We start from the raw sequence: 24,330 nt of genomic DNA on the forward strand, positions 1-24,330 counted from the left end.
CTTCCCCAACTTTGCTTCCCCAAAAAATATACCATTACCCCTACCCTATTCAAGCTGGCAACCTACAAACCAACACTACTCGAGCCCAATTCTCATGCGTGACCCGCGCTATAAGGCGGGCCTCGCGCGGCAGCAGAGAAACACCGGCCCGTCATCTCCTCGGCCATGGCCTCCTGCGTATGTCGGCGGCGGCGTCATCATACGGCGGACTCGCCTGCACCTGCCCTGGCCCCTGATCCCGGCCCCAGCTTGGGCGGGTAGAGTGCGTCGGCGGGTTGGGTTTGTGAGAACTGGGTTGAGCGTGGGGGAAGGTGTGGTGCTGCGGAGGGGAAGAGAGAGGAAGGATGGACCGGCTGCTGCTGCTGCTTGGGGTGAGGGCGATGGTCTTTGGGGGCGGGGGTTGCGGCCACGCCCTTGGCGGGTGGCTTCGACAAGCTCGGCTGGGGGGGTGAGGCCCGAGTAGACTTGGATGGTGCTGAATGGGAGGTTGAGGTGGAGTTCTGGCGGGCGGTTGGCGGCGTCGGCGAATTTCCCGCGCCCGAGGAACATGTTGGGGCCAATGGTGGAGGGTTTACCCCAGGCGAGACCGAGTCTTACCTCGAGTTGGTAGTCGCGCCTAGTGGTGAGTAAGTATGTGAGTGGATGCTTGGGGGGGGGGGGGGGGGTTCTCATATGAAGCGAATTGGAGGGAGATACTTGAGATTGCATGTCAGGAAACTCGGCATGACTGTGTTGGGGAGCGGAGCGCCACTCCAGAGTATGTCTGGCACGACGAATTCGGTCCCCACGGGGTCTTCTGGTTTGGACACGAGAGTAGAAAGGCCGTGGCGGGCTAGGATAACCCAGCGGTTGACCTCGGTGTTGACTAAATCCTGGCAGCGCACCGTGGTCTTGCCAATGAGCTCGATTTGCATTGCTACTAGATATACGTCGGCCTGCGCAGGCACCAGCTTCTTCGCTATCAACCGGAGGGGTATCGATTTGTTGCAAGTGAGAATGGCAGGGTGTGGGAGGCGGGCAGACATCTCGATCGAAGGAGCGGCGACCGAGGCGGGATCAGGTAATGGCGGGCCTCCTGGCCGGCTACTGGTAGACGTTGAGAGTCCCCCGAAGAAGGAAGAGCGCTTTTTTTGGTACGGTGATGGACTGGGACTCCTCGGCTGGAAGGTGAAGGGCCGTCTGGCGTATGCCTCCTGGTTCGACTTGGCCGGCCTTGGGGGCTCGATGGGCAGGAACTTGAGACCCATCTGGTATCGCCAATTCTCCTTGAATATCCCAGGCCGTTGTATTGTAACTTTGACGTAGTACCGGATCTCGGCTTCCCCAGGGAATCCCGTGAAACTCGGCGGCAGCGTTTTGGTGACGTGCGAGTACATCAGCTGCTTGGTCCCATCCATGACGCGGAAGCCAACCCCAAAGATGCCGCCGGTGTTGACCACGCCGCCAATCCGGGCCATGGCTTCCGTATTACCGCAGGCGTTGTTGAACGGAAATTTGAACTGAAAGGGGAACCGGTGCTGTCCCGGATTCAGGAGGTAAGGTGAGGCGGCCGGTGGCGCATTCTCATCGGGGAAGACCTGGCCGACCTTGTACAGGATCTTGTGGTTCTCGTGCAGGGTGTCCCCGCCAGATATTCGTTCTCGCCCGGCGATGCCCATACCCGGGTTGTCTGTGGGCACGCCTAGAGCTGTCCTGGACTCGCCCTCGAGCTTGACGATGATGGCACCGACGTGCTCAGGGCGACTGAGGGAGAGTACGACATCACCCTTGATGAAGTCCAGGTTGGTGTAGAATTCGGGTGGCTTGTCCAGAATGACGCGTATTGACATTGTGCCGATGTTTCGCTGTGATGGAATAGGTATGTACCGTATGCACCTAGTGGGTAAGTGGATAACAGACCTCGAGCCTAAACTCCCAGGTTGCTGCTGCCGACTTGGAAATCTTGAATTTCTTGAATTTAACTCGGGCACGAAGTAATAATTATGGAAAATACACAACCAACCATTAATTGGGTGCAACCCCACATTAGCAAAGTTTAATCAGTGTAAGCCCCAGAAAAGTAACGGCGCCAGTGATGGGATTTTGGTTTGGGGATTCAACTGGAGATCAACCAACAAATTGACCGGGGTTCGAGGAAGGCCTGGTCGATGGATCTGATGAAGTCTGCCTCTGGGGCAAGCTCGGCAAGCTACGCCGCAAACGCTCACGCGGCTGGTTACGTCAGTTCGCATGCTTTTGGCCCTTTGGGGAATGCAGCCGGTGGGCCTTTGAAATACAGATTACAGGGGCTTACACAGCCCAGGCAACGTCAGCTCTGTCGATGGTCGTTTCAGGTGGAAAGAAAAGCCAGGTTGTATTGGTAGCGTAGATCTGCAGGCGCAAGCTTAAACGTTCCAGGTAGGTAGTTAACATGGCTCCCGGCATTCGCGGCAGCCCTGCGGTGTCGCCGTTCAGCGCAACTGCCCGGGCTGTGTAATACCATTTACACGAGTCGGGTATTACGGAGTACATACATACCTACACAGTTACAGGGTGGTCAATGACAGACGGGCCCACCCGCACTTTTGGGCCGCAATGAGATCGGCTGCCTCTTCCGGCTCGGGTTCTTGGCAAGCGGTGTGGCTTGTCGATTGCCTATCCTGGCCACCCACCCTGCCCTATCTTATCGCTTTTGGCGGGTCTTTTTTTCTGCCAGGTCAAAAAATATTGGCGGCGATGCGGTGAGCGAACATTTCATTGGTGTTTAGCGACGAAACACCATTACCACACCATTATCACCGAGGCCACCCCTCGATATCAAGTGTTCTACCATGCCGAAGGCGGCCAAACAAAAACGTGGAGGGGCCAGCAACGGCCCCTATGACCGCAAACCGTCCAAGGGCAGTTCCTCCAACACAAACATCTTCCGCTTCGACAAGGACTTCGGCCAGCATATCCTTAAGAACCCGGGAATCAGCGATGCCATTGTCGACAAGGCCTACCTCAAGCCCACCGATGTCGTCGTCGAGGTCGGCCCGGGTACCGGCAACAGTAGGCATTGCCCTCGCCTTCGGCTGACCAAGCTTAGAGCATAAGAACTGACATGGTTGACAATAGTCACGGTCCGGGCCCTCGATAAGGCAAAAAAGGTTATTGCAAGTACGGCACACTCATTCCGATAATACCAACGCCAAGCAACAGCTGACCCGTGCAGTCGAACTCGACCCGAGGATGGGCGCCGAAGTCACGAAGCGCGTACAAGGCACGCCCCTAGCCAAAAAGCTCGAGGTTATTCTGGGAGACGTCATCAAGATGCCCGAGATGCCCCCATGCGACGCCCTCATTTCCAACACACCCTACCAGATCAGCAGCCCACTCATCTTCAAGATGCTAGCCATGCCCAACCCACCTCGGGTTGCCGTGCTCATGGTAGGTGTTCCAGGGGTAAAATATGGGGGGTAAAGGGCTGACGGCGGGCTGTTGGGTAGTTCCAAAGAGAGTTTGCGAAAAGACTGGTTGCGAAGCCGGGTGATGCGTTATACTCGAGGCTGAGCGTCAACGTGAACTTTTGGGCCACATGCAAACACATCATGGTAAGCTGGATCATGGGATTGAAAGAGAGGAAAATCTGACGCCGTTTAGAAAGTCGGAAAGCAGAACTTCAAGCCTCCACCCAAGGTTGAAAGCGACGGTAAGTGACCCAACAAATACCATGGAGCAAAGGGTCACTGACCCCTTGAAGTTGTCAGGATAGAACCACTGGTATGGTGCCACGCTTCTACTATCAGGGGATCTACTAACCATGCATACAGCTGGGATCAGCGCGGCCAAATATTGCCTTCGATGTATGTCATCCAGTACCCAATTCTCACCTCTATAGTGGCTAACCCTTACCCAGGAGTTCGACGGTCTGCTCCGGATTGCATTGTGCGTACCTTGCGCTTTCGCTTCGCCAACGTTCTACGCACCTGCTAACTAACGAATGCAGTAACCGTAAAAACAAGACACTGCGCGCCGCCTTCAGTGTAAAAGAAGTCCTCGCCATGTGCGAGCGCGTCAGTCTCCACCCTCCTACCCACCCTCACACACCCCCACTCACCCGTAGCAGAACTACAAAGTCTACTGTTCCCTCCACAACATCCCCATCGACGAGTCCATCGCGACCGACGATCTCGCAGCGCTGACCGCCACGGATGGCGATATGGACGTGGACATGGACGACAACGACAACCAAGACGGTGAAGAGGAGGAGGACGGCGCGGGCGGCATGGCCCAGGACGAAGACGAGGACGAGGACGAGGACATGCCGGCTTTCTTCAAGGAGCTCAACGATGCTGACGCCGCCAAGGAGGCCAGCAAGACGCCGAGCCGGAACCCCAAGTCCAAGGTCGCCCTGGTGGTCAAGGCCAAAGTAAATAAGGTGCTAACCAGCACCGCCTTGGGGGAGAAGCGGGCGCGACAGTGCGATCAGAATGACTTTTTGAAGATGTTGCTTGGTACGTTTGCCCGTGATTAATGGGAAACGAGTTGGAGCTAACGTGGCTGGGCAGCTTTCCATGAGGAGGGGATTCATTTCTCATGAGGTGGTGATATATACCATGGGGTATGATGGCGTTGCTGGCGTTTGGAGCTGGAATACTGTGGGCTGGTATATCTAGACATCAATTCTACACGGCGGAGGTGGCCTGTGGGAAAAGACACACATGTTTTTCATCACAGGGTGTTCAAGCACGACGAGAAGAACAAGCCCGGCGGTTCAAAACTGAGATGGGAATTCTATCATCGTACCCATACAAGCCAGCGTAAGCGTAAGCAGAGAGTGAGTAGGTATCTCCAGACCCCATGCAAACCCAACGCCAACCAACCAACCAACCCACCCACGCTTGAAGCAACCAGATAGTTTAAAGCATCGCTCGCTCGCTAATCCCACCACCCCGGCCGAAGATAACCCAAAAATCCCAAACCAAAACGTATATGCCCGCGTATATGCCTTCAATATCCATCCCCCCTTCAAACAACAAAAAGAAACCCACACGAATAATAGCCAGGCAGTTATAAAACGCAGCGTTCTTCACTTCATCCCCACTGCGTATCCAGCAACTCCTCCCCCCCCTCCCCCGCGGACACGCCCGGGCCCGCAGTCCCATCCTCATGGATTTTAAACCCCATCACCGCATTCTGCTGCCCAACACCCCCACCAACCAACCCTACCCCTACCCCTTTCTGCCCACCCTCCCCCGACACACCCACCACCGATACCGGCATCACCGGCTGCGGCGGCGCAATAAGCTGCCACGCGCTCGGCTTGCTCGAGTACTCGCTCGGCGCCTGGCTGCTCGCCTCGCCATCATCTTCTTCCCCTTCCCCTTCTCCCTGGTTTTCCCCCTGGCCCTGACCCCGACCCAGACCCCGGATCTCCTCCATGTCCAGCAGCAGGTGGTCATGGTCCTCATCTTCGTGGATGGCAATGTGCACCGCTTCGTCATCGTCTTGTTGGTGATGTTGGCCCAGCTGGGATTGGGACTGGGATTCTGTGGTGAAGGACTGGGACTGGGACTGGGAGGAGGCGGTGGTGGGGTCGATGTTTTCGCCGTCAGACATGTTGCTGTCGCCGTCGGGGTCGGCGCCGTTGGCGATGGCGTCTTCGATGCCGGCCCAGGGGATGTCTTCTGGACGAAGCGGTTGTTGTTGTTGCTTTTTGTGGGGGTTGTTGTTATGGTGGTCGGTGATGTTGCCCGCGTCCGTGTCCACGCCGTCGAGCTCGTCCTCGTCCTCGTCTTGGTACACGTCGATGTCGAGGTCGGCTTCGTCGCCGTCTGTGCCGAACCCGAAGGACCCTGTTCCGATTTGCCGTCGGGCGCTGCTACCCCCGTGGTGGGTGCTCTGGTAATATCCGCGTTGGTTGGGATGGTGGGGGTGGTGGTGGTCGGTCATCTCGCTATCGCCTGCTTCTTCATCGTCGTCACCGGTGCCCGTCTCGCTCCCGGTCGTGAAATCATCCATCTCCTCGTCCCCGTACTCCGCATCCCCAAGCTCATCATCATACCCGCCCATGCGCAAGCCATGATTCCCACCGACAGCAGGCGGAACCGGCCCGCGGCTTACCCCACGCTGGTAGCCAAAGTCGGGAACGGCTTCGCTGTGCGGCGTGGCGTAATAAAACGGCGTGGTCGTGCGGCGCTCCCTGTTCTCGCGCTCCCGCTCCTCCTGGTATCCGTAGATGCCCCCCGGCGCGAGCGAGGGCGAGCGGCTCATGCTGGTCCGGCTCCAGCGCGGGGTGTTGCGCGGCACTAGGCTCGGGGAGCGTGTGAAGCGGCGCTTGGGGACGGCGCCCGCGGACGGGATGGCGATGCCGTGGGGGTGGTTGTGGAGGGCGGCGCTGCTGCTGCCTAGCCGGGGACTGGGGCGGGGGCTGGCGCGGTGCACGAAGGGAGACGAGCGACGCTCGTAGGGCGTTGCGCTGGCGGCGGCGTGGGAGGGGCGGCGGCGGGATTGGGCGGGCGAGAGAAGGGCCGGATGCGTGGGTGGGAGGGAGCCGGTGCGGAGGTGTGGTGGGAGGGAGCCCTTGCGCTCGCGCTGGATGAGTGGGGATGGCGCGCGGGAGCGGCTGGGTCCGGGGCCACCAATGGAGACAATGGGGGACTGTACGCCGGTGTAGAACTGGCCGGAAGGCTCGGTCGATGAGCGGCGCGAGGCACGTTGATGGATCGACTGGCGGAGGCTCACGGACGAAGCAGCCACGCTCGGCGACTCGTCGAGCCGGTCGTTCCAGTTCCAGCACTCCTCAAGGGCGTCAGCCTCGGGCACATCTGCACTGCTCTGCGAGTCGGGGTAGACCCTGCTCAGCTGGCGCAGCTTTTGCCAAGTCCAGCCTGTTTCAAGGGCGTGGTGCCCGAGAGGGTGGTCCTGGAGGTATGCCTCGGGCTGGGTGATGTAGAGGCGCTGAACTCCGGTAGCCTTCATGACCACGCTAGACACGAGAAACGTGAAGTCCCAGAGCGCCGGCGTCGCCATCTCAGCAGGCGAGAGAAACCGCAGCCGTGAGTCTTTGTGGAGCTTGCGCAGGGGCACCCAAGCCTGCCGCAGGCCGAGGTACTCAGCCAAGGGATAATCAGGCGCGAATCCTGACCGCGCGTCCGAGCTGGTCGAGATGCGCAGAACGTCTTGAAAGGCATCGTGGATCGCGAGCTGGACACTCCGGGCGTCTGCTCCCCGAACATGAACCGTCTTAATCAAACCCCGGCTCTTCAACCTCTGCTCAACGACCCGCCCCGCAGCGAACGCCCTCGGCAAAAGCCAATTTGACTCGGGCCCCTGTCCAGCCCATTCCTGGAACTTGGGTGACTGCGGATCTGGCGTCGCTCGGCTGATGGTATTAGGCATCTGTGTCCAGCCCTCAAAATTGGAACCTATGGACCGGCGCTGGTTGGTAAACTCCTTCGAGGTGAGCCAGACGCCCTTGAGCGGGAACGGCAGGAACACGACCTCGAGCGCCCAGGGCTTTGCGTATGACGGCATCGCTGCTGCCTGGAGCTGGCTGACCTGCGCTTGGAGCTGCTGCAACTGGCTGTACACCTCTACGCGGTTCGAGGCGAGCACGGTGGCGTTGGTCGAGACGGAGACGACGCTGGCCGTTGCGTCGTCGGCGCCGCCGTCCTGCTTGGCCGTCCGCCTGCTGCTCACAACGCTGCCGTTGTCGTTGAGGATCTTTTCTACCTCGTCGACCCGTGATTCGAGTTCGGTGACGCGAAGATCGACGTTTTCGTGCCTGTCGTGGCAGTCCTCGTGGCCAGCAATGGAGAAGGAGTTGGTTTCGAGCCTGTCGAGCCGCTGTTCGTGTGTGTCGACCTTGTCTGAAAGCTTTTGGTAACCACCATCGGGTCCTGCTACCGAACGGTCCTGTGATGGCAGTGCCTTGGGAGTGGAAGCGGAATCTGTTGCATCAGGTCCTGCATCCTGTCCTGGCTCAGCATCGTCGTCCGGATTAATATGTTCCAGCTGGCGCGACTCTGGCCTTGGGACAGGGACACCACTTAGTGTATGTAGCCCGCGCCCAGCAAACGGACGGAGATACCTTGCTTGACTCGACGCTACGGTCGATGGTGGCGGCGGCGGCGACATTAGGCATTGGGAAGGAAACGGCGGCAGTCCATTGGCAAGTCCGGCTTGGGATCGAGCCAGGTCTCCCCAGTTATTAAACGTATCCGGCATTGGGCTGTCCTGTCCGGGGTGGGAATCCGCAGCTGGGGCAGGGTTGACGGCCTCCATCCGTGGGGCAGACATGGAGGTCTGAAAGTCCAGCAGGGTGAAATCCAGCGACGACCGGCTCCCCGGCACATGGAACGAGGGAAGCTGGACCGGGCTCAATGGCGCCCGGTGAGTCACGGGCTTTTGGTTTTCCTGTCCTGGGGCGTTAACCGCGGCCGATGGTTGTGTCTGTCCGGGCTGGGTGTCCTCGTGGAAGCACGCATGGTGCGAACACATGCAAAGCTCAGCGAGCGCGCCATTCTCCTGGAAAACACCACCGCTGAGGGATGCGCGACTCCAGAACCGGCGGCAGCCACAGCGCGGGAGGGTCGGGTCTGTGTAGTTGCAAGGCCCGCCCGGAAGCGCCGGCCCTGGCGCCCGCAGCGCGTGGGCGTCATTGTAGATATCGAAAGCGTATGCGCTGCCCGGCGTGGGGATGTCAAAGGGTGTAGCAGCCATTGGGGCCTCGGGAAACCATCTCTTGGAACTGATGTGCTAGAGGGAAGACTCGAAAAAAGATGAGGTCGGACGGAGGGGAGCTTAGAGTCGGGTCGGGGTGTTTCGAACGGCGACGGCGGCGAGGGGCAGGATCGCAGAATAGGGAGGGTTCCGGTGCGACCCAGCGCCAAGTCAGCTGGTTCGCGACGAAAGCACGGCGGCTTTAACACATGGTGCTTCATAGAATCAGTTAGCCTCAAGATACGTTAGTTGTCGCAACCCAGCCGAAGCTCGGGAAGCGGGAGAGAGCGGTGCGCGGAGCAATGCGGGACGGGAAGCTCTCGCACACCCACACCGAGGGAAGAGGTGGGATAGCTAGGCAGAAAAGGCGCGGGACGAACTCTTTTATATATATCGAATAAAATAAGGCGTCTGGTTGGGAGATTTGACTCAGAAATTGCATAGGCGCATCAGATGGAAGCTGATCGCAAGTCGCAAAAATAAAGTGAGGCGCAAGGCAGCATTGGCGTTCGGGAGGTGTCGCAACTTCACAAGCATCGGATCCAGGTCGGGAGAATCAGGTTCGGTGCGGTGCGCAGGGAAATGCAAGGCGGGGTGGCAGGGTGGGTGTGTGCGGGCACCAGCTGCTTTGGCTGAAGCCCCAAGCCAGAAGGAGGAATTGCGGAGCTCTCATCCCTGTCAAACTGCGGAGTTGCATCGCGGCATCAGAGGGAACGAGTGACTCGAGCATGCATCGAAAGGGACAGGGATCCATGGGTGTTATGTCCGAAAAGATAAGATACCACTGAAGCGAGGCAGAACCAGGGTCACTTCGTGCCATCCTCAGGCCCGACTGCAGCTCTGTCTGGCTGTCTTTTGTTGTGCCTGGGGCCTTGCGGGAGCTGCTCAATCGCGCAGCCATTGGTCCCCTGCTCTTCGCAACGCGTCAGGGCCAAGGTGGTCCGGGCGGGCCGCAACGGAATTGGTTGCAGGGCCCCTGTCTGTTTCGATTCGTTGTCACACTGGACTTGTCTGATTGGCACGAAGACCACTTTAGATCCCTGCAAGCTTGTCGCGTCGCTACGCGTAAAGTGGAGAGGTACCGTGGTGAGCGGCTTCACCGTTCTTTTCACGCAAGCGACGCCGCTTTCCTTGCTCCCCAAGCTCCCTCAGAGCCGCCCCCAGCGGTGACTTGCAGCCGTGAGCGTTACTCGACATGGGGCGATGGCATCAGAGTGTCATTCTGGTACGGATCTGTTCTGGTGTGAACTCCCCCGGCACAAGTAGCATGTACTTGTTATATCCGAGGCGGACGGTTTGTATGGCCAACAAAAAGCTATTCCTGCAGCACAAACTGCGACAAGAGCAGGGCGGACGAAATGAATGCGCTGATATGTACGAAGAGTTATAGTTTTAATCCAGGTCTCGGCGCAACCACGAAAATCCGGGGTCGACCTCGTCCAGTAAAAGCGCAAGGCGAATATCCGGGGCTGGATGTCCAGGGTGTAAATGCATCTTGTGTTTCGAGATCTACCTCTTGTGGTATCTAAATGCAATGAATGCAACCATGTTTTCCCATGTTTCCCCATGTTTCCATATCTCCCGTCATTCAGAGCGCCCAATCCTTCCCTTTGCAATCCCGATACCACGCGAGAAAAGAGTGTGAGAAGTAGAAAAGTAAAATACAACGGTTCACGGCGGTGAGCCCCTTGCAATGATGACTGGCTAGCGCATCACCGTTCAGACCTCGCCCCAGCTTCCCATCGGCCCGGTGCTCGCGATAGCGCTCCCCGTTTTGATGGACCCGCCAATATCCCAGTAGTGGCGGGACGACGGTCTCGACGAGATGCTGCTCCTCCGCGCAGACCGCCGGGTGCTCTGGCTCGCACAGCTCCCGGGTGGGTGTCGGATTGCCACGGGGCTGGGCGGCACCGTCGCCTTGAAAGTGCGCCGCTCGACCGGGCGGGTTCGGTGGTACCCATGTGCGTGCGCGTGCGTGTGCGCGTGGGACACAAGGGGGTGGTGCTGACGCACTCGCGCCGCTTTTGCCGCCGTATCCTGCGCGCTAGAGGTGGCGAGATGTGAGGTACCCGACGAGAAGGACGGCGATGCTTGCCGGGACGAGGTGAAACGGGACCGCAGGTACCGGAAGACCAGCCGGACGTCAAGATCCTGTTCCCATTCTTGCTGTGTGAAAGTGTGTTGAGTGTCACTCGGATTCATGTCGGAAGCAGATGGGCCCGAGGGTGTGGGGGGCTCCGAGGGCCGCGCACTCAAAACGTCGGCCGGCCGACCTACGGTGGGCTTAAACTGCGGCATGGACTGAACGCTACTTTCCATCTTCCGCCCGGAATCGCTCACATCGCCAGGCGTTTCGGGAATGACAGGCAAGCCGGCATACGGCAGGGCCATGTGCTGCACCCGTGTGTAAGTCGAGAAGGCACCAGGGTGAGTCGACAATTGGTGCACAAGCGCGCCAAGCTCTCTAGATATCCGGTCCAGCATGCGCAGCTGCCACTCAGAGTCATGCGATGACTCCGACCCGGTGCGGCCCGGTGCGGGGGCGAAGGCTCCCGTGGCGGATGCCTGGGGTGGCGACGAGAGCATCTCCTCGTCCGGAACAGCATCCCCAAAGAGCACCGCGAGCAGCTCGTCATCGACCCCCATCATGTCACGGATGAACTTCCGCGCCATTTGGCTCCATGAGCCGGGTTTTGCCCCGCTCCGAGTTGGCTCATCCTGGTCATGCCAATCCGCTCCGCTCAGGTTGATATCTGCCGCCTCGTCGTCTGCGACACTCCTTTCGGCCACCTCTGGTTTCATGCTTTTTGTGTGCGGGATATCGCGAAGCGATTCCTCAGACTGTTGCCTCTTCCTCGTCTCGTTTCGGATGTCTTCGAGAAGCAGCTGGCTCTGTTCTAGCCGCCAGGCCTCTATCCGGTGGTTTCGCTCCCAGTCTTGTGCCTCTTCCGTCTGGGTCTCCAGCTGAGCCAGGTTGAAACCCTCGGATCGGTGCCCCACACGGTTGGGGTTGAATCTCTCGAAGGCGTACATTCGGTCTTGAGCCTCGGCGCTCATGCCTGGGGTCTCGAATCGGAAAGAGCCCAGGCCGTCATGCCCTGGGAGCACCGGTGCGGCATGTGCCACCTCGGGTTGGTTGTAGGGGCTTGGAACAATTCGGAACTCTGGTAGATGGCTGTCGAGACTGTCGAGCTCCGCGTCCTCCTCGGCAACGCTCCCAGATATAACCTCTGAAGCGGCTTGTAGATCGAACTCGGAGCGCGCAACTGTATCTAGGCTGCCGAGGTCACTGATCCTTGACCTGCCCGGCGTTACTTGGTCGTCTTGAGTTGTATTTAGGTAAGAGGATGTAGTTCCGGCGTCAGTTCCCGGAGTAAAGACAACCCATTTCTGAAACTCGTTGGGTGTTGGGCGGTCCTGTGGATCGACAGCTGCAGGCTCAACATGCCCCGGTTCGGTACGGTCCAACCGCTGGACGGGCTGCCGTGTCGATTGTTGGAAAGCCATCGCGCATGTCCTAGACTCTTTGCAAGTGGTGGTATTAGTCGAGAGGGCAAGAGCAGCCCTGAAAAGCCGTTGGTTGAAAACGTCAAGTTAGTGTTATCTGAGGTAACGTTATCGACAAGTCGCAACAGTAGCCACGTCGCTGGGTCCCTGGGAAGGCGGCCGCCAGCGCAGTTGTCTCTAAGGGCTTAATTGCCCTGAGTCGCGAGTTTCTCTGAGGCGGTGAAGGGATCGAGCCAGGATCTCGACCTAAGAAGTGGGACAGGACAATGACCCGGGAACCAAAGATGTGGATGACGGGATGATATCAGACTTCAGCCCCGGCTGCAGCAGGGCGCTGACTGCGGCGTCGTGTAACCCACTCGGCACAAAAGGCGCGGGATTAGTCGCGACGGCCGAGAAAAAGTAATCTCAGGACAAGATATAACCGATTTTGGATATGTAAATGAGACGAGTATCTAAACATTAAAATGGATAGGAAAGACCCTAGAACGGCCAGCTGGGTGGTTTGTTGGGGGCGGGGGCGGCTCTGGGCCAAGCTCCCAGAAGCACGCGGGTGGAGGGGATACACGGGATGCAAGCGTTGTGCTTGGTCGAGAGCCCTGTTTGTTTAGCCCCACCATCGCCTGACCCTTCCAGCCCCATCGTCGTTCTATCCACATCTCTAGCTCTGGCGTCCTCTGGTCGTGGTAAGAAGTAAACTTTCTGTATTCGTAACGGGCAGCCAATTTTTGTTCCTTCTTTTCTACTCACCTTTTTTCACCTCCGGTACCGGAGTACAGTGCCTCATAAGTGTGATTGATGATGTGGTGTTGGCTCAAGCTTCATCCCAAAGCGGCCCCACTCCACGACGCCACCTTCCATGATGTGACCCGACTGTATTCATTACCTTATCACAGCGGCGTGTCCTGAGATCAGCCAAGTTTCGACAACCAAGACCAAACCGACAGTTGAGAGATCTTCGAGGGGAGTGCTTTGCATACTTACGGCCAAGCTACCTAGTCACACGATTTTGGGCAAGCGGCGCCGTGGCTTTGGTACAGACAGTCGCGAGCGAAATCAGCTTCCGCATTGTCTCTATCATCAGCCACTTATGCATCCAACCATCCACACCATGGGACCTCACATCTGCTCGAGTCCTTTTTCGAAATCGTCGAACGATACAATTATACCATCTAATCACCCGGTCGTCAGCTCCTTAGCTCAGGATGGCTGGATAGAGTCATCGTTCGAAGTGGCTCCTCTCGCACGGATGATTGTTTCCACAATTCGTTGCAACAGCCCTATATGTAGTACCTATACATACAGTACTCTATCACTTGCCGTTCTGATGATAGGTAACCATCTACGAGAAATGGACTTGTCCTCTCAGACTCTTCTGGTGTTAAGCAAGCCAAAAAAAAAGAAAAAAAGAAGAAGAAGTGTAACGGGCTGAGCCCTGCAGAGGCCTCGGTGACCCTCGGCTAACCCTAACCCCCGGTAGAACATCGCCAGGTCAACGACCCCATCGACAGTCCTATCAACAACCCCATTACGCTTACCCCTTTTTACACTTCGTGTCTCCATCTGGACAGAAGAAGGTCAACGCGACGCGTGAGCCATTTTCCCTTCTTTTCCTTTCCTTCTCTAAGCTTAGTTATACTCGTAGAGTCGTCATCAGATAGTTGCAAATACACTCCTGAGACCGTTACAAGAAGAAGAAAGAAGAAGAAAAAAGAAAAAAGGATTAGCGATGAATTAGAAGAACCTCGAGATGTATTACGTAGGTACCCAGGCTAGATGAAAATGCTAACATAGAGGAAGATGGACACGCGCTAGAATGTCTAGAGGAATGACACGTCCATGGACATTCTAAAAACCACCACACGCCCCGTCCGAAGGCCGAAAGCAATTGTCAACCCATCCGGGGAAACGATTGATTCCCCACATTTGAAATCAGCCGGTAGCCATATAGAACCCGACCTCGCCATGTAACCCAGGAGCCATCGCACCTGACACCCCAGGAGCCATTGTCCCTGATATACTCGGGGCTATTGTCATTCGGACGCCACCTTGGTAAACCGGTTCTATGCCACCACGACTCTATACCCCAGAGCTCCTTGCCCGATTTCACATCCCAGAGACGGATAGTACCATCAACTGATATAGATACGATTCGGCGGCCGTCATGGGAGAATCCTACTAATGTAACCGGAAGGTTGAAGCTTGCCGAACTACCGTAGCTCCAGAACTTCCGGACCTTCGCGTCCCAGATACGGATAGTAGGATCATCTGATGATGCGATTCAGCTGCCTCAGCGGAGAATGCTACTGAGAAAACCGAGCCGCTATGGCCCTCGAGTTTCCAGATCTCCTTGCCCAACTTCGCATCCCAGATACGGATAGTATAATCATCTGACCCAGATGCGATTTGGCTACCATCCGAAGAGAATGTTACGGAGCAAACCGAATCGCTATGGCCCTTAAGCTTCTAGACCTCCTTGCCTGACTTCGTATCCCAGATACGGATGGTACGAGCCTCTGATCCAGATGCGATTTGGCTGCCGTCCGAGGAGAATGCTACTGACCAAACCGAATGGCTGTGGCCCTTAAGCGTTTGAAGATAATGACTCCAGATTTTCTCAACTACCGGTTTTATAAGCACCCAACCAGGCTCTTCCTTGGCAAACGTTCGACGGATGATACTGTTAGGCGGAGAAAAGAGCAATGCCGATACGTATGTTTGTAGTGGTGCCTGTTCGATAGGCCGCTGGTTCCGTGAAATAAACAGATATGCGTCTTCGACAAGATTGGCATAAGCGCCCATCCTTGCCGAAGCTGGCGACTTAGTTATCTGTCGTTCGAAATCGCAAGAATTCGGAACTTACTTCGACAATAGTTCTAAGCCTATAAAGAGAGAGAACTGCATTCGAGACTACCCCCAGGAGACTCAACGCTTCAAGCCAGTGCAGGAAATGTTCTTGAAAGAATGCCTGAATCAAATCTCTTATTCGAATACTCTTCTTTGATCCTGTGATACGCCGTCTGAAAGCGTTTGCTAACCGGTAGCGTTGGGAGCCCTGCAAGTCGGCCTCATCCGTTTCACAAACGTGGTCAATCCAGTATGTACAAGAGTATCCCACTCCGAGCAAAGGATCAAACGTGGGTGGCCGTGCCTACACGTCACGGGTGAGTGTTCCTGGATGCACCAGCTGATATACATCTCGCCGGAATGTCTTCTCCATCGCCACTACTGATATGTCGACGATGCTGCGTTGAACAGCGTCTTTCCCAGACGGGAAAATATTATCGATGGCGGCGTCACTGACTAGGTAGTCTTTGGCCGATTGGTAAATCGGATAGACGTAGCTGTCCACCACCGTGAGAAAGGAACCGCACATGTCGACAATCTTCTCCAGATCAGCGGTTTCATAGCTGAGCCCAGCTATCGTTCGGAGCTCGAGAATGTGGAGCGGGCGGTACGCCAAAGTTGCGACTGAAAGCACAGCAAGACACGAGTCTCGGTAGTCGCTCGTAGACTTGCCAAAATCTCCCATCATCCGATCGTAAAGCATTGGCAGGCCTGGCGGCATCTCGTCGACACGACGGACAGCATCGTCAGCCAAGACAGTATGGAGAGATCGCAAGACTAGATCGACCCATAAAAAGGTGCCTTCAGCCTTCTCGAGCAGGTTTTGTCGAATTATGGCTTGCTGGATAGGGTTGGATCGAAGTGATGGGACTTGGGCTACCTTGTGAATGGTGTAATTCTCGATCGCATGAGACACGGCTTCCGAGTTCACCTCCAGGCTCAACTTCGCTCCCGGACTTTCAAGTGCGAGGTTTTCGTCGATGTCGACCCGGTTGCGGCTCGTTAGAATCCACTTAAGACGATTTTCTTGGAGGGCGGTTTCCTTGACCAGGCCAAGGAGGTCCAGCAGACCGTCTTCACATTCATCGAGAGCGTCAACAGCCAAGTACACAAAATCCGACCGTGAGTGCTGGATCATCTGCCTGAACACCTTGGACAGCGCGTCGAAGGCGTTGGCGTTGTTGTTGGTGACATCAAAGATGTCTCTACCCATCCGGTCGTACTCACACTTGAGGTACGGAGCGAGACTGACTTCCTGGAGCAGCAAGAGATATATAAGACCTTTTAGGACGGCGACTGCGTTGTTTAAGCGGTCATCGGTATTCTGGCAGAAGAAGAACGACACAGACGAGGTGGCAACGGGGTTGTCAAGTCTGGTCTGGGATCGAAGTTGCCCGGTGATGGCGGCCAACAGCATCGTCTTGCCCTTGCCGGCACCGCCCTTGATCCAGAGCAGCTTGCTTTCCCCGTCCCGCCACTTCTGGTAACTGGGGTGGGAGAGAATCCAGCTGGACGAAGCTTCGTACAGGCCACCTTTGGTTCTTTCAATCCTTAGCTTGTCGAGAGTGGGATCGGTCCACTTGAGCTCCTTGAGGAGGGAGTCTCGTTCGTTTTCAGGGGTAGTGGATGGGAGAATGCCTGTTCAGGGTTAGAGAGTTGTTTTCAACATCGGTCTGGGAGAAGAATACCGTTTGGCAACGAGGGCAAAATCGCTGCTGTATCACCGCCGCGACACTAGTCTGTGTGGGCAGTTCCGCTACGCGGTTGCTGGTCAAAAGTTGAAGATCCTCCAATATCCCCTTCATCAGCGACTCCACCGTGTCTCCTTTGCTCCAGGTGCGAGCGGCAAGTGCGTATCGTTCCATTCTCGAAGCTCCAGCTTGTGGGACGACGTCCTTAAATATTTTCCCAAGTTGTTCTGTCTTGTCCTTATAGCGCTACAAGACAGGCTTCATCGCCTTGCGCCACTCCTCGTCGGGGGTGATATTGTTCTCTGAGATAGTCTGGAGGGTTTTGCTGACGAGTGGGAGTCGTAAGGCTACATCGCGGAAGGCCTCTGGGAGGCCAGAGGCATCGTTGGCGGCGCTGTAGATCTTTATGGTCGCGTCGACAATGGCGATGATGCCGGAGATGACGCCAATGACCTCGGCGCCTGACATGTCTCCGGTTCTACGGCAAATGGCGTCGGATTCTCAGCTTAGGTAGCTAGGTATGGTGAAACCCGTGTCATACCAGTGCAAAGATGGAATAGAAAGTTGCGTAACCAGACAGCCTCAGACAGAATCACAATTGACGATGCAGAGTCGATGCTGGCCTGCAGGGGTTAATCAGAGTTTGGGCTGCAACATTTCGGCGTCCCGACAGCCCCGCGTCGCTTCACATGAGCCAATGGAGAAGCGCAGTGCAAGCCGCTGCTGCAAGCGCTTGCTTGACGGGCGCCAGCGAAGCGGCTCCATGTCTAACGAAGGTATTGGCTTGAGGACGGCGCCGCGCCAGCTTTGGCTATCGGCTGCCAGGGAATGAGTGTTTGCCTTCCGCTGCAGAAAGATAGACGCGTCTTGGCCCGTCAAAGGCCTTGTCTGCCCGCCGCAGCTGTTGTTTAGTAAGGAGGCAGCACGCAACATCTGCCACGCAAGATGCGATGAGATCACGCAAAAGTTGAGAAGAACCGCAGAATAATGCACCGATATCCCGTTGTCCATTGAGAACCACTTTGGTTGAATGGTTCCATTGACTGCTATGCCGAATCAAGACCATGATGCTAGTTGACATGCTCTCATTTCAGCCCTAAAATGACCATTGACGCCACCCCGAAGCCAAATAACCATTCCCCGTCACCCCACGAAAACACTTAGGCGGTGAAGGCATCCGGGAAGCGCTTCATGTTGTTCTCGAGGTTGCCGCGGTTGCTGAGGAACTGGACGTAGGCACCGTCGACCTTGACGCGGCCAGCGGCCTTCTTCTCCAGGTACTCTTCACGACGGAGAGGGGTGAAACCCCAGTTCTTGGAGATAATGATCTTTTGGCGGCCAGGGAACTTGTACTGGGAGCGGCGGAGGGCCTCGAGGGCAAAGGCGCGGTCTGGAACGAGTTAGTTTTCCGAGTAGTTCGCAGTGATGTTCGGTATTACTTACTAGTGTCACGAGTGCGGACGCTCATGAGAATCTGGCCAATGTTGACGCGGGCGACAGTGCCGTTGGGCTTACCCCAAGCACCACGCATACCAGTTTGCAGTCTATCGGCACCGGCGCAAGACAACATCTTGTTGATACGGACGACGTGGTACGGGTGGGCGCGGACGCGGAGGTGGAAACCTTCCTTACCGGCCGTCTTGACGAGGTACTTGTTGGCGCAAATACGGGCGGCCTCGAGGGCCTCGGAGCTCAGCTGCTCATACTCGTTGGACACAAGGTGGATGCAGAGCGGGAAGTCATCGACGGTGGCACGCTTGCGGCCGAGATCGAAAATGCGAATCTTGGGGTCCGGCACACCACGGTTGAACCGCGACTTAGGGTACGGCTAGAAAAGAGGGCCGATTAGCGATCTGGGTTGGTAAAATCGTCCAAATCAAGTGTTGAGCGGGAAACCCTCCTCTTCCCGATATAATCCAGGCTTTCCGGTCCATCCGTTCGCCTGTTTCTTCGCCCAGCCCTTGCCCATTTCCTCCCCGACGGGAATGTGCGCGAATGCCTCTCGGACCGCACTTGGGAAGCAAAATTTGCGGGACGCTTACCTTGTTCTTGCAGTACCGATAGCAACGAGCGGGTCGGCGCGCCATTGTGACTGATTTACTGTGATGTCACGATTATGGGTGTCGACTTGGTGTTGGGTGAGGGGAATGGTTGGGGGGCCGCTGCGTTTTTGACCAAATCGAAATTCGCCTCACGATTACCAATCCCGGATTCATAATCGCCCCGGATGAGTCGTTCGGAACAGAGTGGAGCCGTTAGGGTTTCGAGGAGCTGCAAGCGCACCCATTACTCAGCCAATGAGAACTCAGCCCACTCTGTGGCGGGAATTCCACATTGGCAAAAGAATATTTCGAAATCGCGGTTTTCCTTCTTTCGAGTGACCATTCAGCCAACGACGAGGACATCACCACCAGGAGCCATCTTCAACTCTTGATCCTCTCACTAACCACAGTACCGTCACAATGGCCCCCAAGAAGAACAAGTCGGAAGCCCAGTCCATCGGCAGCAAGGTCCGTTTCGAATGTCAGCGGTTGGAGGCTCCGTCGCTAACAACTTGAGCAGCTTGCCCTCGTCATCAAGTCGGGCAAGGTTGTGCTGGGCTACCGCAGCACCTTGAAGGCTCTTCGCAGCGGCAAGGCCAAGCTCATCCTCATCTCCGTATGTGCTCCCATATCTCCGATTATGAGTCACTTCCAATGCTGACCGATCCGCAGGCCAACACGCCTCCCCTCCGCAAGTCCGAGCTTGAGTAGTATGTGGCGACCAATGTTGCAAGATGGAAGGGAATGGATGAGGCGCGTGCGGCGACGGTTTTGAAGGCAACAAACCTTGCCGACCTGTCTACATGCGCTTCGATTCTCCCGGACACTTGGCAAGCGAAATATCAACGAGGGCTTGTTCGCTAACTTGTCGAACAGCTACGCCATGATGTCCAAGACCGCCGTCCACCACTACACCGGCACCAACGTGAGTTATCCCCCCATGAGAGACGAGATTCCACGAATTTGTTGGCATAGGCTTCGACTCGTTATTCCCGGCTGGAAACCCCCCATCTTTCCAGCCTACCCAGAGAAGAAGTCTCGTGGCAGACTTTGGAGGGTACCTGTTCGTATGCTTACTCTTCCCCTCGACAGATTGAGCTCGGCACCGCCTGCGGCAAGCTCTTCCGCTGCTCCACCATGGCTATCCTGGATGCTGGTGACAGTGACATCCTTAGCGACCAGGCTTAGGTCTAGCGGCGAGACGGGAATACCGGTTGGCATTCATACGGCGTTCGGGTCTGAAATCGGGAAAAATGATATGACGACTTGGCGATATCCGGCCTTTTACGGCCACATTCGACATCCGGAGTTTGCACCGCAAGAGGCACTCTGTAGATTAGTCGTAGTTTATGACAACGCGGTTTTGAAGCCTTGGATGGTTGTTTGTGATTTTGAAATCGAGGGCTGTCCGGCCAACAACCGGGCGGACTAGCCGGTTATCGCTGAATCCGGACGGCCTACACATAACTCCCTTAGCTCTCGGTTGGTTCGATGGCAAGTGTCGTCAGGTTTGTGACGTGTTCTAGAAGCACGCGACGACCTGCTGAGGAGGGGTGCTCCATGCGCGGCCCAGCAACCGATTTGGGCCGTGTTCCCGTATCCCGGGCCGGGTGTTGCATTGAATCCCAAATTACCATAATCAAACTCGAGCGGAACTCGAGGTTGCCAAAAAGTGCACCACCGACTCGCAAGCCCTCTTCATGTAGGTACTGTGTAGGTATGCCATCTGTACGGTGTATGTTTCAAGTTGCTCGCACTACGCAGGGAAGATCGACCTTGTACATACGTATACTTCGGTACGTTGATCCAGGCTGGCTGCATGATGCGCGAGGGAAGCTGCTCGTTTCGGCAAACCGCCGAGACGCCTCTGTCCATCTCCGGACATCGAAGCAGCATTCGAGGGATCAGTGCGACCTGGAGATTCCTCGGTTCAGAGAGCGGTCAAAGGACAGTTGCTGCAGCCGATTCTGCATGACCATCCATGCATGCAGTTAGCTCCCAGGCTCCCTAAACACTGGAGGTCGGTGGGTCTTGGCGGTGAAACAGGCGGGGGAGATGATGGTTTACTTTGTAGACAAACGCATTCCATGATAGCTGAGTACAATCTCTGTTGATTGTCTGCAACTTGGCTCAAAATCGAGAAAAGACAACAGGTACCATACTATGTACAGTGCTAGTTAGTTAAGCGCAGACAAGAAAGGCCGTTTTGCTTGTCGCTTTGCCGCTCGTCCTACAAAGAAACCTCCAGGGCCTCAGGGCCCCAGGGCCTCGGGCAACATCCCTGGAAGGTTGGGGAGGGGACGAGGGGGAGAAAGGGGCCTGACAGCAAATGACCTTGATTGGACAGGCACTCCCTTGTCTCACAGCACACGTTTCCCCTGCCATGAGACCGCCACTGGCTCCAAAAGAGCCACCACCGCACCCATCGACGCCCTGCCGCCCCGGTCGAGAAAGGTTGCAGTGGGCCAGCAAATATCCTCCGCGTTTCTGCGTCCTTCCGAAGACCGCCGTTTCCCGTCCTCGAACCGTCGTCCTACACAAAACACAGACACACAAACACCATACGCAACGCAATTTTTTGAGTTGGCTGTCCAGAGTAACATTCGATACCGTGATTCAGTTGCCTTGACCGCATCGTGCGGTTTTTGCGAGCCCAGGGGTCCCGATTATCGCCCAGCGGCACCTAACTCCTACCATGGCGAGCGCTGTCAAGAAGCCCCCGGCAACAGGCCGCGAGACCCCCACAGGAACGCCCCAACGACCGGGTCAGAGAGCTTCGACACCGACGTCGGCCGGTAGTCCAGGCGCCGCTGGCGTTGCGCGGACTCGCTCGACCCGCACTGGAACTCCCGTCTCGGCACGCGCGGCCGCCCACCAGAGACGCGAGTCGATGCTGAGCAACGGCCCTACAATGAACGGCAGGGGCACTAACTCGCCGGACATCGACCGCGAAGAGGCCATTCGCGCCGAGACGGTAGCCATAATAGACGACCTCAAGGAGCGGCTGGCCAAGGCCGAGTCCGGGTTCGAGTCCTACAAGCGACAGACCGAGGTGATGCAGAACAAGTTGGACGATGCGATGAAGGAGCAAGCCAAGTTGGAAGAGAAGGTTCACGAGAGCGATGAGCAGATTGAATCCCTCAGGAACGAGAAGCGCGAGGCCGCGCGGCAGATGCGGGAAATGGAGACCATTTACGAGGGGGAGCGGAGCGCCATGATGAAGGAGAAGGACGACATGGCCAACCGCGAGGAGGAGATGCAAACCGTCATCCAGAGACTCAAGGACAGTCTGGCACAGAGGAACCTCGACGAGGACCGACCAACAAGACAATGTACGTGTTTTCTCCACGGCTCTTGCTCCTAGCGACAGTCACTGACTTGAGTTCGTCTGAATAGCGGTGAACAGCTCGCCAAGCATCGACAACGGCAGTTTCGCTCCCCCGAGCTCGATCCAGCGCAGCGACTCCCGCAACAACTCCAAGCTCCTGTTGCAAAAGGATAAGGTGATCGAGTCGCTGAGGCTCGAGCTTGCCGAGGCGCAGCTCAAGCTGGTCGAGTCGCAAAACAAGGACGGCGGTCGGTTGCAGGATGTTGAGCGCCAGCTTATGGAAGCGCGCGTCGCCAATGCGAGGTTGATGGAAGACAATGAGAGCTACCAACTTCTGCTCCAGGATAGGACTCTCAAGGGGGATTTCGCCACCAACGACTTCAGCTATTCGGCCGCGTCGGCGAACCAAGATGCACTCGCTGCGCTCGAGGGACGGGCCAGCGGCACCAGTCTCGCCGACGAACTTTCGGGCGTCAACGACGACCATGCCCCGGAACACGACCCCGAGCAAAGGCTCCTGGAGGCGGAGTTGAACAAGGTGAAGGATCAGAACAAGGCCCTAACTCTCTACATCAACAAGATCATTGAGCGGCTGTTGGAACACCGAGGCTTCGAGCACATTCTCGACCAATCCAACGACTTCAAAGGCGCGCCAGACACCGACAAGGACCTCCCGCCACCGCCTCCCCCCAAGCCCACCGCCTCGGGCGCCTCCCTCCTCCAGCGCGCCAAGTCCATGGCCATCGGCAGCGCCAGCACCGCAGCCCCTAGGCCCAAGCCCCGCCCCATGACCTTCATGCCGTCCGCCAACCTGCCCTCGGCTCTCAGCAACCCGGACACGGCGCCCAGCATTCCCATCGGCCTGTCCCGCACGACCAGCACCCGCCGCAGCAGGCCCATGAGCGACCAATACACCAACCTCCCCGGCGCCGCCAGCATCGTCAACGCCATGTACAAGGGCCCCTCCTCCTCAGACGGCCCGCTCTCCCCCTCGCTCCGCTCCAGCCAGAACTTCTTCCTCCCGCAAGGCGCCGGCAACCGCAACAGCAGCGGCGGCGGCGGCGGCAACTTCCCCGGCATGAAGTCGGAGACGAGCAGCACCAGCGGCGACTCGGTCTCCTTCTCCACCACCACCGGCGGCGCCGACGGCCTCAGCACCCCGCCCAGCCAGGCCAGCCCCCCGCGCTCTGTCCACCACGAGAAGAACAGCACCACCTTTGCCGGCAACAAGCCCCGCCCGCTGAGGCTGGTCCAGGAGAATGTCGAGGCTACGGCCGCGGCCAATGCCGCGCGCCGTCAGAGCTGGGTTGGTTGGGCGACGAGCGCGTTTGGGAAGAAGGAGGATACTAGTGCGGCGGCGGGGGCCGGGATTGCCGAGGTTATTCGGGAGTGAGGGGATGTGAGTTGGATGAGGTACTGGGACGTGATGGGTGTTGAATGGAGATGGAAGGGGATAGAGGTGGAGGTTGGGGGTGTGGCATGACATGACTGACTGGCTGGCTGACGCCTATGACTTGGCTTGTTTGTGGGTATGTATGGACCATGATCGATGATTTTTGATGGAGTGGTGGTGGATGGGCTACATGTATGGCTGTGTGGCGTGGGCGGGTGGATGGAGGCGGTTCTGGTTTGGCTGACTCCGTTTTCATCCATCGGTCCCGCTCTTCTTGTCTTGTGGTGGTGGTGGTGGGAACGCTCATGAGTCTCTAATGCGTTGATGTATGCTCCCGGAATCATGGATGATTGATGTGTACCGACGGCCGCATAGGATATACGACGATGTCATGGATAGGATAGATAGATCGGTTCTTTTCATATCGTTTGCTCCATTGGTTTTTGATACTTCCTTCGCCGTGCAATGTGGACATGCCGGGTGGCCATTTACTTGATGCTCTCTCCGTGGGCAACCATAACTCTCGGAGTTGTCCAAGTCTGTGGTTCTCGGGGGGGGTTGTTTCCAAACTCCATCTTGTCTTTCAGGGTCTTGTAAGGCGATTACGAGGACATTCTTGTCGTCGAGCGGTTAGTGGGTAACAGCAGTGTCGTTTCAGCCACTGTCCCCTGAGTTCTAAGTGGTAGTCCTTGTTGAAACCATGCTTCGCGGACCTAGTATAACAAGAACTCTCACTCCCTTGCTCTCTGGCCCGATTTGCTGCGATTGCTTGCTCCTTATTACTGCCAATCATTCCAACAGCAAAGACTCATTGAACGTGACACACAAGAATAAATC

The 24,330-nt window shown here is 56.8% G+C and overlaps 8 protein-coding genes across 8 annotated transcripts; 3 read left to right on the forward strand and 5 right to left on the reverse strand.

Moving 5' to 3' along the window:
- Window positions 1–108: 108 nt before the first annotated feature.
- On the reverse strand, window positions 109–1,829 carry CHGG_06967 (uncharacterized protein; the record flags this gene model as incomplete). The annotated part of the gene is made up of 2 exons (XM_001224622.1): window positions 109–616; window positions 697–1,829. 2 exons carry the CDS (start codon window positions 1,827–1,829, stop codon window positions 109–111), a joined length of 1,641 nt encoding a protein of 546 aa, XP_001224623.1.
- A 981-nt stretch (window positions 1,830–2,810) lies between these two features.
- On the forward strand, window positions 2,811–4,745 carry CHGG_06968 (uncharacterized protein; the record flags this gene model as incomplete). Its single annotated transcript, XM_001224623.1, has 8 exons — window positions 2,811–3,030; window positions 3,097–3,128; window positions 3,181–3,408; window positions 3,468–3,572; window positions 3,622–3,670; window positions 3,860–3,906; window positions 4,088–4,475; window positions 4,699–4,745. The coding sequence occupies 8 exons, from the start codon at window positions 2,811–2,813 to the stop codon at window positions 4,743–4,745; spliced, it is 1,116 nt and encodes a 371-aa protein (XP_001224624.1).
- Window positions 4,746–5,055: 310 nt separating this feature from the next.
- On the reverse strand, window positions 5,056–8,685 carry CHGG_06969 (uncharacterized protein; the record flags this gene model as incomplete). Its single annotated transcript, XM_001224624.1, has 1 exon — window positions 5,056–8,685. The coding sequence occupies one exon, from the start codon at window positions 8,683–8,685 to the stop codon at window positions 5,056–5,058; it is 3,630 nt and encodes a 1,209-aa protein (XP_001224625.1).
- A 1,719-nt stretch (window positions 8,686–10,404) lies between these two features.
- CHGG_06970 (uncharacterized protein) lies at window positions 10,405–12,192 on the reverse strand (the record flags this gene model as incomplete). Its single annotated transcript, XM_001224625.1, has 1 exon — window positions 10,405–12,192. The coding sequence occupies one exon, from the start codon at window positions 12,190–12,192 to the stop codon at window positions 10,405–10,407; it is 1,788 nt and encodes a 595-aa protein (XP_001224626.1).
- A 3,151-nt stretch (window positions 12,193–15,343) lies between these two features.
- Window positions 15,344–17,198, reverse strand: CHGG_06971 (uncharacterized protein; the record flags this gene model as incomplete). The annotated part of the gene is made up of 3 exons (XM_001224626.1): window positions 15,344–16,677; window positions 16,739–16,934; window positions 16,986–17,198. 3 exons carry the CDS (start codon window positions 17,196–17,198, stop codon window positions 15,344–15,346), a joined length of 1,743 nt encoding a protein of 580 aa, XP_001224627.1.
- A 692-nt stretch (window positions 17,199–17,890) lies between these two features.
- On the reverse strand, window positions 17,891–18,817 carry CHGG_06972 (60S ribosomal protein L10; the record flags this gene model as incomplete). The annotated part of the gene is made up of 3 exons (XM_001224627.1): window positions 17,891–18,120; window positions 18,174–18,558; window positions 18,773–18,817. 3 exons carry the CDS (start codon window positions 18,815–18,817, stop codon window positions 17,891–17,893), a joined length of 660 nt encoding a protein of 219 aa, XP_001224628.1.
- A 375-nt stretch (window positions 18,818–19,192) lies between these two features.
- On the forward strand, window positions 19,193–19,960 carry CHGG_06973 (60S ribosomal protein L30; the record flags this gene model as incomplete). The annotated part of the gene is made up of 5 exons (XM_001224628.1): window positions 19,193–19,240; window positions 19,293–19,388; window positions 19,445–19,482; window positions 19,649–19,697; window positions 19,865–19,960. 5 exons carry the CDS (start codon window positions 19,193–19,195, stop codon window positions 19,958–19,960), a joined length of 327 nt encoding a protein of 108 aa, XP_001224629.1.
- Window positions 19,961–21,467: 1,507 nt separating this feature from the next.
- CHGG_06974 (uncharacterized protein) lies at window positions 21,468–23,493 on the forward strand (the record flags this gene model as incomplete). The annotated part of the gene is made up of 2 exons (XM_001224629.1): window positions 21,468–22,104; window positions 22,169–23,493. 2 exons carry the CDS (start codon window positions 21,468–21,470, stop codon window positions 23,491–23,493), a joined length of 1,962 nt encoding a protein of 653 aa, XP_001224630.1.
- Between the last annotated feature and the right edge of the window lie 837 nt (window positions 23,494–24,330).

The sequence above is a fragment of the Chaetomium globosum genome, genomic scaffold, assembly GCF_000143365.1.
Source record: "Chaetomium globosum CBS 148.51 scaffold_5 genomic scaffold, whole genome shotgun sequence".
Classification (NCBI taxonomy): Eukaryota; Fungi; Ascomycota; class Sordariomycetes; order Sordariales; family Chaetomiaceae; genus Chaetomium; species Chaetomium globosum.